The sequence below is a fragment of the Protomyctophum bolini genome (assembly GCF_963924005.1).
Source record: "Protomyctophum bolini genome assembly, chromosome: 6".
NCBI classification, from domain to species: domain Eukaryota; kingdom Metazoa; phylum Chordata; class Actinopteri; order Myctophiformes; family Myctophidae; genus Protomyctophum; species Protomyctophum bolini.
The window spans coordinates 26362332-26377809 of NC_137867.1; the positions used below are offsets into that span (position 1 = coordinate 26362332).

Consider the following 15478-nt stretch of genomic DNA (forward strand, 5'->3'; position numbering starts at 1 on the left):
ATCCATTTTATTTTAAAGGTGTGCTGTGTAGCATTTTGCTGCTGGTCGCCAGACAAATCAACTTGCAAAGTGTGTTTATAATTGACATTCTTCCAATAAACGTAAGGGACGGCTGCATGGTTTTAAGTAAGATCTATCCCATAACAAATAGCTGTGATCAATGGCTGTGATGCCATAACCATGACATAATAGTCTGGCCTCAGCAAAATAATATATATATATCCTGTCTCCAATTGGTAAAGAGTTCTGCTGCTAGACTGTTAACTAATACTAAGAAACATAACAAAATCACATCTCATCTTGGCTGCTCTTCTGGATGCCTGTGAGCTTCAGAAGCGATTTTAAGATTTATACGGATCACTTTTAAAGCCCTGCACGGACAGTTAATTCCGGAAATGCTGGTCCCTTATAAGCCTTAGATTCTCTAAAGCCCTCCTGGTTGTTCCAAAAACTTGGCTCATTACCCAGGGCAATCAGGCTTTTGCAGTTGGCCACCTGCTAAAATGCCCAACCCGAGCAGCTATCATAGCTGCTCGGGTTGGGCAACAACAATGCCTTGAATTCTTAAAAATTCCTAAACTTTGTTAGGAAAAATGCTATCCAAATAAATTAATCATTATCATCATTATAATCCAGAGGGACATGCAGTGCATTGCAATTGGCATTGTAATGTGGTTGTTAAACAACTGCTAGGCCATAATAATAGAGCAGTATGAATAGTATAACATTCTACTACTTCAAGTGGGCAAATCCAGCACAGTATACATTTAAGCTAATAATCGTTGAATGAAGACCTGTATGAAATTATTTAACCATGATACAATGTTTAATTGATGCTTAATTTACGTCATATTTAGCGGAATTCTGACGTAATTTCTCCGTTCATCGTCAATGGCAAAACTTGAGACGGGCGGGGACAAAATTTAGCAGACATTTGAACAGAATTCTCTAACCGTGGTCAATGGCAAATCTTGAGACATGTGGGGACAAAAGCTGTTTATAGAAGGGGATAACGCCCCTTAAAAATCACACTACTGTATGAAGTGTGGGGCGCTTTTATCATCATACATCATCATCATACATAACATTCCGTGCTCAGCCAATCAGCTGAGCAGATTCCGTGCTCATACACACAAACCTGTGCAAAAACGCCAGTATGCTACTTGTGTGAAGTGAGGGGCGCCTACTGTGGGCGTGGCTGCCACATGACGTCACTGGGGTCATATACATACTGTGGCTGCCACATGACGTCACTGGGGTCATATACATACTGTGGCTGCCACATGACGTCACTGGGGTCATATACATACTGTGGCTGCCACATGACGTCACTGGGGTCATATACATACTGTGGCTGCCACATGACGTCACTGGGGTCATATACATACTGTGGCTGCCAGCGCAAACATAAAAAGACGATAGGCTTGGCAGGCCACATGACGTTGCAGGGGGGTTACCAATACCAATTTCAGTACATGTTTCTGAAGGTTTACACTTCTCTTCGGGAGTTCGGGAGACAATGCTCAATTCCGGGATACTTTGGCTCCTTCTTTGAAAACATCCAGGTATTGTAGACCTCCCAATTCATTCCATATGTTGATCTGACCTCATCAAACCCTGTACACTCAAGACACGCTCCGTATATGGCCAGTACAGAATTCATTCCATATGTTGATCTGCCCTCATCAAACCCCTACATCTCCATATACTGTATGAAGCTGGCCTGTTCTGACATCACAATGATGTTCTCGCATCACAATGATGACTCGACCAGCTCAACAGAATGATTGATCTCCAGAATGATAGATCTCCAACTCTACATTCAAAAACGCAATCATTGCATGTATTTTTGGTCAAAGTTGATCCCATGCCAAAGCGCCAGTGCTTGCCCAGCAGCCATAAATGGAGAAGACTGGATCTTCTTCTTACAGGCTATATTATATGAGGGCGAGAAGCGACACACATCCGCCTGGATGACGGCAGACTGCTGGGCGAGCACTGGCGCTTTGGCATGGGGGGCATATGGACATATGGAATGAATTCTGTACTGGCCATATATGGAGCGTGTCTTGAGTGTACAGGGTTTGATGAGGTCAGATCAACATATGGAATGTCAGAACAGGTCAGATCCATTTGGAAATCTAAGGGTGGCAGCAGGGGTAGTGTCTTGAGTGTACAGTTTGTGATGAGGGCCCATGCAGGTAGGGCCGGGCCTTCATTTTCGGACGTGTTGAGAACTCTAGTTTTCGCTGGCTGCCGGGCGCAGTTGCACTAATAACTTTGGGGGGTCCCGTCTAGAGTTTGAATGGACATGTATCAGTCAAAAGGGAGACATCGAAGCGGAAAGACGGGTGGGTAAGGATCAACATATGGAATGTCATTATATTCACCCTTTCAATGCAGTATTAGAGAGCTCCCTTCAGGTCATACATGGGCTAAATGAAACACACATTTATCCTGCACAACAGCTCCAGTTGTGTATATGAATATTTTGTATAGATGCCTTGCTGCAAACCTAATTTCCTATGTGGGAGTCAGACAAATTAAAGTTGTGAACTAGAAGTGGAAATGTGAACTCATCATCTCGCCTCACCTTCGTCAGTCTCGTGCCACACGATGCCCTCCAGGTTAACGCTGGTGCCCGGCTGGCATGGCCCCAGGCAGGCCCCGTCTCCTTCCAGACCCACAGAATCTCCGCCTCCACTCACTCCATCCTGGGTGTTAGTGCCGATGGAGCGCGTCCTGACCACCAGCTGCTTGGGGCTGGACAGGGGCAGGGCCGGAGGGGAGAAGGAAGGAGTTGAAGGCAGGGACACCCCTAGAGGACCAGGGTGGCCAGGGGCCGGGGGAGCTGGCACTGTGAACATGGGGTCTACCTGCAAACACAGGGAAGGAGAGGAAAGAAATGTTGAAGGACTGCAGAGGAAAGAGGAATTTGAATGGAGCACACTCATAGAAACGCACGTAAGACGTCATGTGGCTGATATAAATACTGCCCTCGCTGTGCCCCTGACTTCACACGAGTGTGTGATTTCTTTCTGAACATAATAGAATAGATGTGGAAATATGTCTTTGGCTTCACTATGGCAGAACAAAACAACAACAATACAAGAGACTTATACAAGTCTTTATACAAGTCAAATCATAATAGGAAAACAAAGAAAACATTAAATTTCACATTCAGACGATAAAGTCAACATGGCAGATATACAGAAGGATACAAGACCTGGCCTTCAGTGGGTGCACGTTCGAGTTGCGCTGTGTGTGTGTGTGTGTGTGTGTGTGTGTGTGTGTGTGTGTGTGTGTGTGTGTGTGTGTGTATGTGTGCATGTGTGTGTGTGTGTGTGTGTGTGTGTGTGTGTGTGTGTGTGTGTGTGTGTGTGTGTGTGTGTGTGTGTTTAGGTTCAAAATAAGCATTTAGGTTCAAAATAAGCAATGTTTCCCTTTAAGAATGGAACCTGTCAAACTGTCAGCCTTGTCAGGGCCTTATTTGGTTTGAGTATTGTAAGGCTGGCAGCAAGCTGCCTCTCAGTGAGTAAAAAAGAAAGAAAAGAAAAAGATAGCACTACATAGGACCTTTATTAAACAGAGAACCGCTGTTTTGGCTTCCAAAATCCACAAGTGATCTTAACTGTTGTCGTTGCCATGGCAACTTGTAATTAAATACACAGCGAGTGGCAGGTCTTCAAAGTGCTGCCCTCAACCTCACAGCTTATTATGGTCCCAATTACTCCAGCTCTGGAAATTAATTCTGTTGAGAGAGCAGGACAAAACGGCTGTGAATGACTTCTCTCAGTGTTAGGGCTCAATATACTGTAGATCGCTGGCTAGAGGAGCCTCAATGCTCAATCTTCCCTGAATCAGTTTTGGGGCCTTTTATGCCTTTATTATTGATAGGACAGGCTGACAGGAAATGGGGAGAGAGATGGGGAGTGACACCAAAGGACAGCAAAGGTCGTCGGGATCGGACTCGAACCTGCGACACGCTGTCAGGCTGCATTGTAGCCTTGGTCCCCGGACACAAACACAACCAGGGAAACTCCCCCCTGTCAGGCTTGGACTCCTCATATGAAGGAAGCATAAGGTCAGTCCTTTGCTCTCCCGAGGTTGGCAGAGCCAACCCAGAAAAAAACACCCCGAAAAAAATGAGTTGTGGGTTCATTTTTTTTTTTTTTTTAAGGGCCCTTTCGCCCTTGAATGATAATAATGCTATATGCAGATACCGGGAGGTAACAGATTGTCTTTAAACTGTTACTGTAAGTGATTGTGTTGAAGCTGATATCCAAAGGCTGAGCACAGTAACTACATTTAAGGGTACATACATTACCTATATCTGCATTAGCACTATGTTAGCCTATTGTAAAAAGCTACAGAACAAGAACAAAAACAAATTAATGAGGATACTAGAATGTATTTTTTCACTGTTGAAGATTGTGTTCAACAAAATTATTTTTCTGCAATAATCTAAAAGATGGACAAGCTACTGTTTTGTTTATTTATGAAAACCGGTTGACAGACCAATGCAGGACATTTTGGAAATTATGGAGGGTGGTCCAAACAGAAAGGTCATGGGGTCACTCAAATGGTTAGAGTTCATCTTCAAGGGAGCGCAAATGCACTCAGCAAGTTTCGTGGCAATTCATCCTTTTCCATTTCTCTTACCCAAGCATTGTCGAGATATTTTGTGTGCAACTGGACATTTTGGCCCACAGGTGAAGAACAACCATTGAGTCACCAAAATCAGTGTGGTTAGTCCTCCAGGCCAGGGAGCATGAATGTACCCAGCAAGATTCATGACAAATCTGCCTTTTAGATTAAATATCTTGTGAGCGCTGGAGGAAAGGTCATGAACAGGTTCAGCCTCCTGGGAGCATTAAGATTCACAGAACATAAATGGCATTCCAACCAGTAGTTTACTTTCCAATATATATTTTTTGCGACCAAAGTAATTGACGGATGGAGACAGTCGAGATGGACAGTCTGATGCACAGGCCGACAAACAATGCCACCATGAATTGTTCATGAATTGTTTTACACAAACTGTACATCACTTGATATTTTATATTTGTAGAATTATGTTGTCGCTAGTATCGGGAGGAAACCAACTAAATGTTCTGAGGTTTTTGATTTATTTTTCCATAAATCAGTGTTGGTTATAAAAATCACACCTGTGTGAAGTCGCTCTTATCATCATACATCATCTCATTCTGGCCAATCACAATTTGCGTCCTCACTTTTGTCTTCAATGTTTGTGTTTACACACATTTGAGGGGCGCTAGCCCCTCCTACAGGTTTAATGTTTGTTTTGTCACGGTTTGTTTTACGTCATCATTACATCACCTAATCATACTGTAGCAACATGAGCTATACCGAATTCCCTCCTCGATGTTGTAAGATGATAAGAGTGCCCCTCACTTCACACGGGTGTGATTTTTGTCTTCATTGTTTGTGTTTACACACTTTTGTCTTCAATGTTTGTGTTCACACAAACCCTCAAAGCTGGACATAGGAGGGGCTAGCATCCCTCAAAACATTGGAACCAATGAAAAGTATTAAAAAGTGCTTTGGGACAAAACCTCTTAACTCCATATTTGACCCTCAAACTGTCTGCTAAATGTAAGTAATTGACATGGGAAACTGTTTGCTAAGCTAGGAGAGAGAGGCGTTCCTTCTTATTAAATACGTATTTTACATTTATGGTACTCCCATCAAACCATGCAAGTTAGATGGGATACTATATCTGGGCCCTTTTTAGTGACTAATGGGGTCAAACAGGGTGGGATTTTATTACCTGTGCTTGTCAATTTATATATGGACAAACTCGCTACACATCTCAGAAAGTGTAGGACTGGCTGTATGGTGGGAGAGAGGCTTGTTAACGATCTAATGTATGCGAATGACCTGATCATCATATCTCCCTGCTCTGCTGGCCTACAGCAGCTGCTGAATGTGTGCTCTGATTATGGATCGGAAGGCAACATTCCCCTCTTTTTATCTGGCCAACAAGGTGCTCAATGTTGTAGACAGGGTCAGATATCTGGATCACATCATTAGGGATGACCTCAGTGATGATGATGATGATGATGATGATGATGATGATGATACAATATTGTAAATTGTATGCACAAGCCAACATGTTATCTAAAACATGTTGGGGGGAGGAGGTGGGTGGGGGGAGGAAGTTCCAGACGCACAGTAATGCGCCCAGTGTACTGCCCACTTGTGGTCAGTAAAGTAAATATAATAAGTTGCGGGTGGCATATAATGATGCTCTCAGAATCCTGCTGAGGCTCCCGAGGTGGACAAGTGCCAGTCGTCTGTTTGTAAACAGTGGTGTTCCTACTCTGGATGCTGTTCTCAGGAATCTAATGTACAGTTTTATGATGAGGTTGAATGACTCAAAAAATGAAATCATAATGACTTTGACCATGCCTAAGAAGAGCAGCATCAGCACCTGTATGTTATTTTTTAGTTTTTGCATAAATTATGTTTGTTGTTGCTGTTTTTAATTTCTGTTGTATTGTCCCCTGTATTGTTGATTGTTATGGATCCTGTAGTCTGAAATAAAGATTGATTGTACAATATATAAAGTCACAATACCAACTTTGATGAGGCAGTATTGCTTTGTTTTAAATGTATAAGGTTTTTCCATTTCCTGAAAAGATTATAATTTTCATTTCCTGGACAAAAAAAACAAAAAACCCCCAAAAAACTAAACAGGAGTTTTAGCAGTGATATTTGGTTGTTATCGTTGTTATTCAAGCAATCAATCAGTTAATCAATTAAACAATCAATCAATATATAGCCCTGCCACCAGCTGAAGATGCTCATAGAAAAAGGTAATGCCACTCCGTGATAATGACGGGAATTAAAGTGCCGTTTCAGCTCATGATTATTTGCTTAGCAATTATTCTATTGATTACTTTTCCAATTAATCAAGTAATCAATCAATTTATAATTACAAAAATATATACATAATATGAATCGATGCAAAAATACTTCTGATCTGCGCACCGAGGAGCTCATCACAGGTAAATCTACGGCCAGTAATCAGTGTCCTGTGATCAGGTAATCAGGTAACATTATTTGGTGGAATCTAGTGCCAGGTTTTAATGGAATTAAACCAAACTCTCAAAAACATCCAAGAAATACAGAACCCACAGTGGCCATTCAGGTCCTTTGACTGGCGGAGGCAATTTGGGCAGGGAAACGGAATCCTGTCCCATTCCACAATAATTATTTAAACGTAGGCCACTCAATATCAATACACTGACACGCTGTCAAGTGACTGACCGTACAAAACAATAGAACCGTGGTTTTCAACCAGTGGTCCGCGGACCACCAGTGGTCCTTCAGGCGGTTCCAGGTGGTCCCCTGCTAAATGATGCAGAGTAGGTAACCAAATGGACCTTTATAGATCTTTAACTCTTGAGAGTTAAATTATTGATAAACATTACTTAATTTTCAAGACGACAAAATATTAGAGAATGTAGAAGAATTGTTATTTAAATCAATGCTTGCCTGTTATCTCTCCTAATGGTACCAACATCAATACAGCATTGAATTGTGGAAAATAATATTCTTACATTTTGGGTAGAGATGTCCCAATACTGTATCGGTATCGGAAAAGTATCGGTATCGGCCCTTATTTGTCATATCGGGTTATATCGGTATCGGTGAATATGCCAGATCGATGTGGTTAGCAGGACCTTGTAGTCGATCCTGGCTGAAATGGGGAGCCAGTGTGTGGTTTTAGTTTTAGTTTTGCCCCCTTTACTCAGAAGGACACTGTCCCAACCAGTCCAGAAAACAGAGGTGAAACATAATTGTAAGTGGGTCTGAGAGGATAAATCTCATCAAATGCAGGTCCGTGGCTCAAATGCTGAATAGTATAGTCTGCCTATCCAAATGATTAGACATCTCCGGCTACCATTTGGTTACAGATTATAAATTCAATGTTGGGGCTAGAACCGCTGAAAAACAATCCTGATACTGCCCCAATAAGGACCCTAGTCCTTTGTATTGGGTCTTCAGTGCAATTTGTTTTAAAATGTCTGAATAGTTCTATCCAGTTCTAATCCCTACACTGAATTTATATGTCCTCAGACGTTTCAGTAGGCAGAGATCTCTGATCTACGCAAGAAAGACTATCCTAGGTGATGCTCAGTTCAATAACCGAATGAACGAGTATCTTATTCTCCTTTTTTCCTCTCAAAAAAAGAATTCAGGCTTGGTGAAAACCTTTCCTAGAAAAGATAAAGCTTCTGACAGAGAGCGCGCACACGCACACACACACACACACACACACACACACACACACACACACACACACACACACACACACACACACACACACACACACACACACACACACACACACACACACACACAAAATAGGAATGTGTCTGTTCCATAGACTTACCAAACTAGATTCAGACCCTGTACACAAGACACAATGCACAATAACAATAAAAAGTTAGGGGTCTCCTGTGCTTTACTGTATGCTGAATCTTTCTACTTGCTTATAATCTTTCATCACACACCATCTCACAAAGTCACACAGAGGCACAAGACGCAAACAATAGGCTATTCAATGCAAAATGAGAAATAAAAAATACATGGGGTCCCCTGTGATTTCATAACACATGACATTCTCCCTCACACAGAATAATTTACCAGGGCTGCACGAAGCACAACAACATAAACAATCACAATATTGTAATAATGCGAGAGGGTTTTCTTCGCAGTGATTATATACAGGTATGGCAGTGATGCAGTAATACTAATGCATTATACAAGGCACTGATTCCATACTTTAATAGTGGCTCTTAACTGAACGGCACTAAGATTCCACTGAATAGTCATACTGTAAAACTGTAGCTCCACTGACCACTGGTACTGGATTCCACTGAATAGTGGTAATAGATCCATATGCCAATGGATGGCACTGGATTCCACTAAACTAAAGCCTGAAAACCAGACAAAATTAGCTCACCCCAGAGTTGTAGGTGACCAACTGAGCCCACTATTCAAAGTGACATTGCTGTGACATTTGAATCACAACCGCTCCTTGGAAATTAATCTTCCACACCGAAGTTCCAGACTAATATCTACGCAGTGATATTAGTTTGGCCATGTCAGGCTAAATGTTAACAGATTCACAGAACACTGTACATATTCCTACTACTGGCCATAGATTTAACTAGAAAAGTGAGCTCTTCACCAAATCTGCACACTGTGTCAGTTGTGGGGCGCAGCTGGCAGGACACGAGGAAGCTACGGGGTCTAATATAGTTTGTACCACAGACAGTGCAACTGCTTGTTTGTGACACATGGATTCAACTGAATGCAACAACTTTAGATTAATTAGACAATCAAATGTGTGACCTGACCCTCGGATACATCATATTAAGGGCAAAGTTAATGAAAGCCTATATTGGGGAAATTAAACAAATTAACTAGCATGTAGCATGATTATTTTGGTCAGACGTTTTAACAGTCTGTCTCGTTATTTTAAAATCCTGTTTGATAGTCAATGTCACATGACTCACAAGAACATATGTGCAAACATTTGTAGCATTAATAACACCATCTATGGGTGTTTTTTTTTTGGCTCTGCGTTGTTTCAAGGTCACTCAAAGTTGCTTCATGATCCAAAGGGATAAGGGAAGACTTGGCTATGGTTTAAGAGTTATAAGCCAAAACATGAAGTGGCCTGCTATATCATATATTATATATATTTTTTAACCTAACCTAACCCTAACCTCACAGGAAGCCACGGGTGATTTGGAAACCGGAGCATGGGTGATTTGTAACCTGCAGCACAAGTGATTTGTAACCCGCTGCATGGGTGATTTGTAACCCACAGCACGGGAGATTTGTATCCCGCTGCATGGGTGATTTCACTGATTTGTAACCCGCTGCATGGGAGATTTGTAACCCACTGCATGGGAGATTTGTAACCCACAGCTCAGGTCGGACTAACGGGAGGTCTGACTTAAGGCCAGGGCAGTCCCCCCTGTAGAGGTGTGGTCTATTGAACAGACGGATGCAGAGGGGCAGACTATATGTAACGAGTAATGACATCTCTTGAGCGACAGTGAAGCTGGTACTACTGGCAATCTACAATCCATAGAATAGCTCTAATATTCACAGATCCACCGAAAATGTGCAGCAAGACCTAGCCAATTCCAATGAATGAACACTGGCACAATATCTTGGAGACAATGGTATTGGAGCCATTGAATAGAGCAGTATATTCACAAAGCATGAAATGTCCACAGAACACTGATTATAGATACGTAAACACAGGCCCTTCAATATAGCAGTTATAGATACAGAACACTGATTATAGATACGTAAACACAGGCACTTCACTATAGCAGTTATAGATACACTGACCACTGCTAGTTAATATACTAAACACAGACAATTAACTAAACACAAGCACTCCAATAAGTACCAGTAATACTGCAGATCCACTGACTCCTGATAGTGTATCCACTAAACACTGAACATAGATCAGACCAGTCTGTGCTGCAGAGGACCAGCCATAATAATGCTGTTCTAGCTTTCTGTATTGTCCATGGCAGAATGAGCTCATCGCTTGCAGAGGTATCTGGAGAAACAGACACATATGTTCTCCCCTCCTCCCTCGCTTCCTTCTTCTCCACTCTATAATGTTTCTCCCTCTTTCACTTTCTCCTTACATTCATCTCATACCCCCGTTTCCTCTCCTCTCCAACTTTTAGATTATCCTCAGACATCCAGACAGAAATCATTTTTTTCCTTTATTGTGCTGTTGGAAGTGAAAGCATTTTGTATGGCTGCATGTGTAGACAGTCACAAATCTATTCATGCTGTAGAGTGTGGAGTGTTTAAGTACATAATGTATGTGTGACTCTGTGTGCATGTGTGCGTGACTGCGTGGTGCTGCGTGCATGTGTGTGTGTGTGTGTGTGTGCGCGCGTGCGGTAGCGCTCATCTCCTCTCTCTTTCTCCTTGTCAGCACTGTGCTGGAAGGCTCCACACCACACGTCACAGTATCTGTGTACAGTATGTATACACACACACACGCACACACACACACACACACACACACACACACACACACACACACACACACACACACACACACACAAACAGGTCTTTGAAATTGTTACAGGGCTGCCGTCTTCCTGGACCTGATCCTGTGAACGAAAACCTTGAATGGCATCTCTTGGCCCAAGAAAGAAACAGGTCAGGGCAGTATGAGTATATAAGGAGTCCCCAAAGCAGCTATACGTCCAAATATGGAGTGTGGACGTAGCTCCATATATGGGCACAAAGTGTCTGTGCCCTTTGTGCCCATATATGGAGCTGAGTGATTTGTTGATGCAACACACTCCATATTTGGACGTAGCTCCATATATGGGCACAAAGGGGGGACACACGCACGCACAGACATGATCTGCTAGGTCTCATAGTAAGTGCTCACTGCGTTCGCAATTATTAAGGTTATTGTAGACCTCTTGTATGGGGGGGGGGGGGGGGGTTGGGAAGCTCTGCTTTTTAAGGCCTGGGACTCGGGAGTATAAAAAGAAAGATGCTCTGAGAGAGACTGAGTAAGACACAGGAAGGAAGGCTGCATGACCGACCACACTGACCACTGGAAAATTACAGAGATGACTCCAATCAATACTGCTAGAAATGAAAGGAAAAAAAGATCAATGTCATAAACCTGTGGGTTGTCGAACTAAATCAGGATGTGTGCACTGTGTGCATGTGATGTTGTGGCATTGAATCCCGCTCATGACCTTCCATAATATTGGGTGGCCCTCTAGATAAAGTGCACTGTAACCATTGTCTCATCCTGTATGTAGCATGCTCCTTTAGTTGGTGTTGCTGAATCTCATTTTAAGAGAATCAATATTTTAGGGGTTTTGGGGGTTTACTTATTTTAATGTGAATTGCAATTAAATGCAACTTTAGATTCATGTTTTAGGTTATTAGAGAAAGTAAAAGATGAGTGTTCATTTTTGTTCATTTGCTGCTTTCTTTCGTTTTAGGGATTTCAGCTGATAGGGCCGAGACGAGGCCGACAAGATGTCATCTGGAGGGAGGCCAGGAGCAGAAGCTGCAGGAGCGGGGCTGCAGCAGGAGCTGAAGCAGGAGCTGCAGAAGCCGGGGCTGCAGCAGGAGCTGCAGGAGCCGGGCTGAAGCGGGCGGAGCTGCAGGAGCAGGGGCCGCAGGCGGCGGAGACGAAGCTGCAGGCGGGACTGCAGGCGGATGAGATGAAGCTGCAGGCGGGGCTGTAGGCGGAGGGGACAAAGCTGCAGGCAGTGCTGCAGGTAGAACTGCAGGCGGTGCTGCAGGCACAGGAGGCGGTGCTGCAGGTAGAACTGCAGGCGGTGCTGCAGGCACAGGAGGCGGAGCTGCAGGAACCAGGGCTGCAGCGACCGGAGCTGGGGCTGCAAGCTGGGGCTGCAAGCTTGGAAGCTGGCCGAGGCAGGGACTGCATCACAGGAGACCTGGGAGCAGATACAGGTGGTCTCTGGGTAGGAGCTGATGGCTGACTGGACAGTGGACATGGCTGGCCGGGTGGGCTTGGTGCCTTGGTGATCCAGGGAGACTCTGCCCTGGTCCCCTGGTTGGCACATCGGGGACCTCCCAGAGCTAGGCGGGTGCCCATTGTGAAGCAATATAAGCATGAAGCATGAAGCAAGTTGTTCTCAAAGTTGTTAAGCCTCCCACGGACAACATTTAAGTGAGGAACAAAATGTTTCTTTGTACGACCTACACTCAGTATGGTTCAAGAATTGGCCTGGTATAGCGCCACAACTGAAAAATGTTCTTGGCCTACTGAGAGTGTGCATGCAACATTTTATGCCAATCTGTCCAGTGGTGTCTGAGAAAGGCTGCACACAGAAATACGGACAGAGGGACAGACACACGTCACAGACAGGGGGGAAACACTATGCCTGTCAGCTTGGTAAAGACAATTGAGTACTTCATTGAAAGGTTGCATCAGACCAATTCCCACCTTGTGATAAGTAAACCTAAGAAAATCACTTTTGATAATACACACAATACACATAAAATATATTTCTAGGACATTTGAACTATTTTGTAATTTTCCATGACTTTCCCATGACTGGAAAACAATATAAAAACATTCTAGGTTTTCCAGGAATGCATGGGAACCATGTCAATTGATTACTAGTCTCTTTCACTGTTTCTCTCTGTATTCTGCATTCATACAGAAGCAGCTTTATAAGTGCTTTACAATGTACTGTAATATGCATAATGCATTACATGGATCCATTCACACAATGACAACAGAGCCAGCCTGTCAGGTTCAGTGTCTTGCTCAAGGACACTTCGACATGATGCCAGGAGCAGGGCATCGAGCTGGGAACCATCTGATTCCCTAACAACCACATCCTGAGCCATAGCCTCTCTCTTCTCAGTTTAGAATCTGAAGAAGATCTAAACGTAGATAAATGCATGTATGCATGCATAAAGCCCTTTGAATTGAATTGAATTGCATGTACTGTCTGTCTGTCTGTCTGTCTGTCTGTCTGTCACGTGTTTGAGTAAAGGGAATCTTTGTCAGGTCATGACTCATGACTGCTGACAGTGTCTTTTAATCTTCCAATAAGAAGAATGGCTTAAACAGTATTCTACATTATGATGGAGTCTAAAATATTTTTCATTCCTTCAACATATTGCAGGATATCTATTGTTATACCCAAGGGGTTGAATTTCATAATTATGTGCTGCAAAAGAGGATAATGCCTTTCCCTTTCATCCCCTCTCACACCATATATCTCATTATTGAATATCAGCAGTGGCACTGATAATTATAGTATCTATACTAGCTGGCCAAAGGAACTGAAAAGCTAATAATATGATATACGAAATACGATGTTAATAATGTAATTCATTCATTCGGTCAGTCAGTACTCAGTCCTTTAATCATCCAATCATCCATCATAATTCCAGTTGTGTAGCCTGTATAGATGCTCTGTTACAGGCCTGGACTCTCATCTCGTGCCTGCATTCTTTGACAGCACTGTGTGTGCCTTGAATATCAAGATTTTGTATGATGTCAAAAAAGGACATTTTCTTCCCTGTGTCCTTAAGGGATGCACACACCGCTGGCAGCCCTGTAACAATTTCAAAGAAGACGTTTGTGTAGTGTGTGTGTGTGTGTGTGTGTGTGTGTGTGTGTGTGTGTGTGTGTGTGTGTGTGTGTGTGAGTGAGTGAGTGTGTGTGTGAGTGTGAGTGAGAGTGAGTGTGTGTGTGTGTGTGTGTGTGTGTGTGTGTGTGTGTGTGTGTGTGTGTGTGTGTGTGTGTGTTTTATTGGCCTCCAGACAAAAGCCTGTATTATCCCTTACCTTCTCAGCTCCCCTGTGTTTCTTGGTGGCCGGTGTGCCAACAGCGGTGTCGTCATGCCGTCTGACAACAATAGGGCCGCCGCTGCCGCCTTTTACTCCACAATCCACACCGTTTTTAGTATCCCCCACAATCCTAGAGTCTGGCGCACAATGGCACGGGCTGTCTCTGCACAGATGCTCGGGCAGGGCGGATGATGTGAAGACGGAAAGAGACGAGCCATCTCCGTGTTTCTCCTTTCTTGTCCTAATAGCAGCGGTGGAGGCAGCAGCATCCCTCTCCCTCTTCCAGCCCCGTATCACATTCTTCCCCTTTCTCTCCTCCTTGCCTTTGGCGCATGATGAGGAAGACGAGGCCGTCGTTACATCAGAGACAGTGCCGTTGTTGTTGTTGTTAGTGGTGGTGGTGGTGGGGTCTCTGACTCCCTGGCCCGCCGCTGAAATCATTTCCAAACCCTCTCCTCCGACGCCGTTGGGGCGTCCTTGAGCCTCCCGACGCTGCCTAACGACCCCGGCGCATATCTCATCGGCGTCAATGCCGCCGCACAACGCGACGCCGGGATGCGATGAGTCCGCCGCCGCCTCGGTCTCTTTGGGAGTCCTGTTCCGTTTGAGCGAGTATTTCCTCGACTCCGGCGCGGCGAAAGGTCCCCGGATATGCACCGAGGGCACGGCCGTCTGTCTGTCGGCTCCAGAGGTGTTGGTGGAGGGGGGTGACAGCTCCCTACAGTCCGTCAGCAGTCCTCCATTCTCTCCTCTCAGGAAACGATTCATCTCCTCCTTCCTTGTCTCCTTTGTCGATCTCTCCCTTCCACAATCAGCATTCAAGTCATTGTCAAATTGCCAACGAGCCGCAATATGCCCCGTTATCCCCGTGGTGACCACATACAGGTTTATGCCTCCTGTATAGGCCTAGGCTATATCACAATCCAAGCTGGGTTAGAAATTTGACTGATGACATCTCCCGAGATTAATTTGGACAGAAACAGCGGCTGGTAGCGAGGTTTAGTAGATCCCCTGTACACGCGGTAAAAAAAGAAAAAAGACCCGAATATCATCACGTCTGAGATGTGATGCACAGCCTTGTCAGACAGACAGATTG

At 44.0% G+C, this 15478-nt stretch overlaps 1 protein-coding gene across 1 annotated transcript in view; it reads right to left on the reverse strand.

The window, feature by feature from the left end:
- znf608 (zinc finger protein 608) overlaps positions 1 to 15173 on the reverse strand; it is a 34020-nt gene extending 18847 nt beyond the window's left edge. Inside the window, exons 1-2 of the mRNA XM_080765749.1 lie at positions 14380 to 15173; positions 2594 to 2876 (exon numbers count right to left, since the gene is read on the reverse strand). Of these exons, the coding sequence (XP_080621875.1) occupies positions 2594 to 2876; positions 14380 to 15150 (1054 nt within the window). The 5' untranslated portion in view covers positions 15151 to 15173. The remainder of the gene's footprint in view (positions 1 to 2593; positions 2877 to 14379) is intronic.
- Between the last annotated feature and the right edge of the window lie 305 nt (positions 15174 to 15478).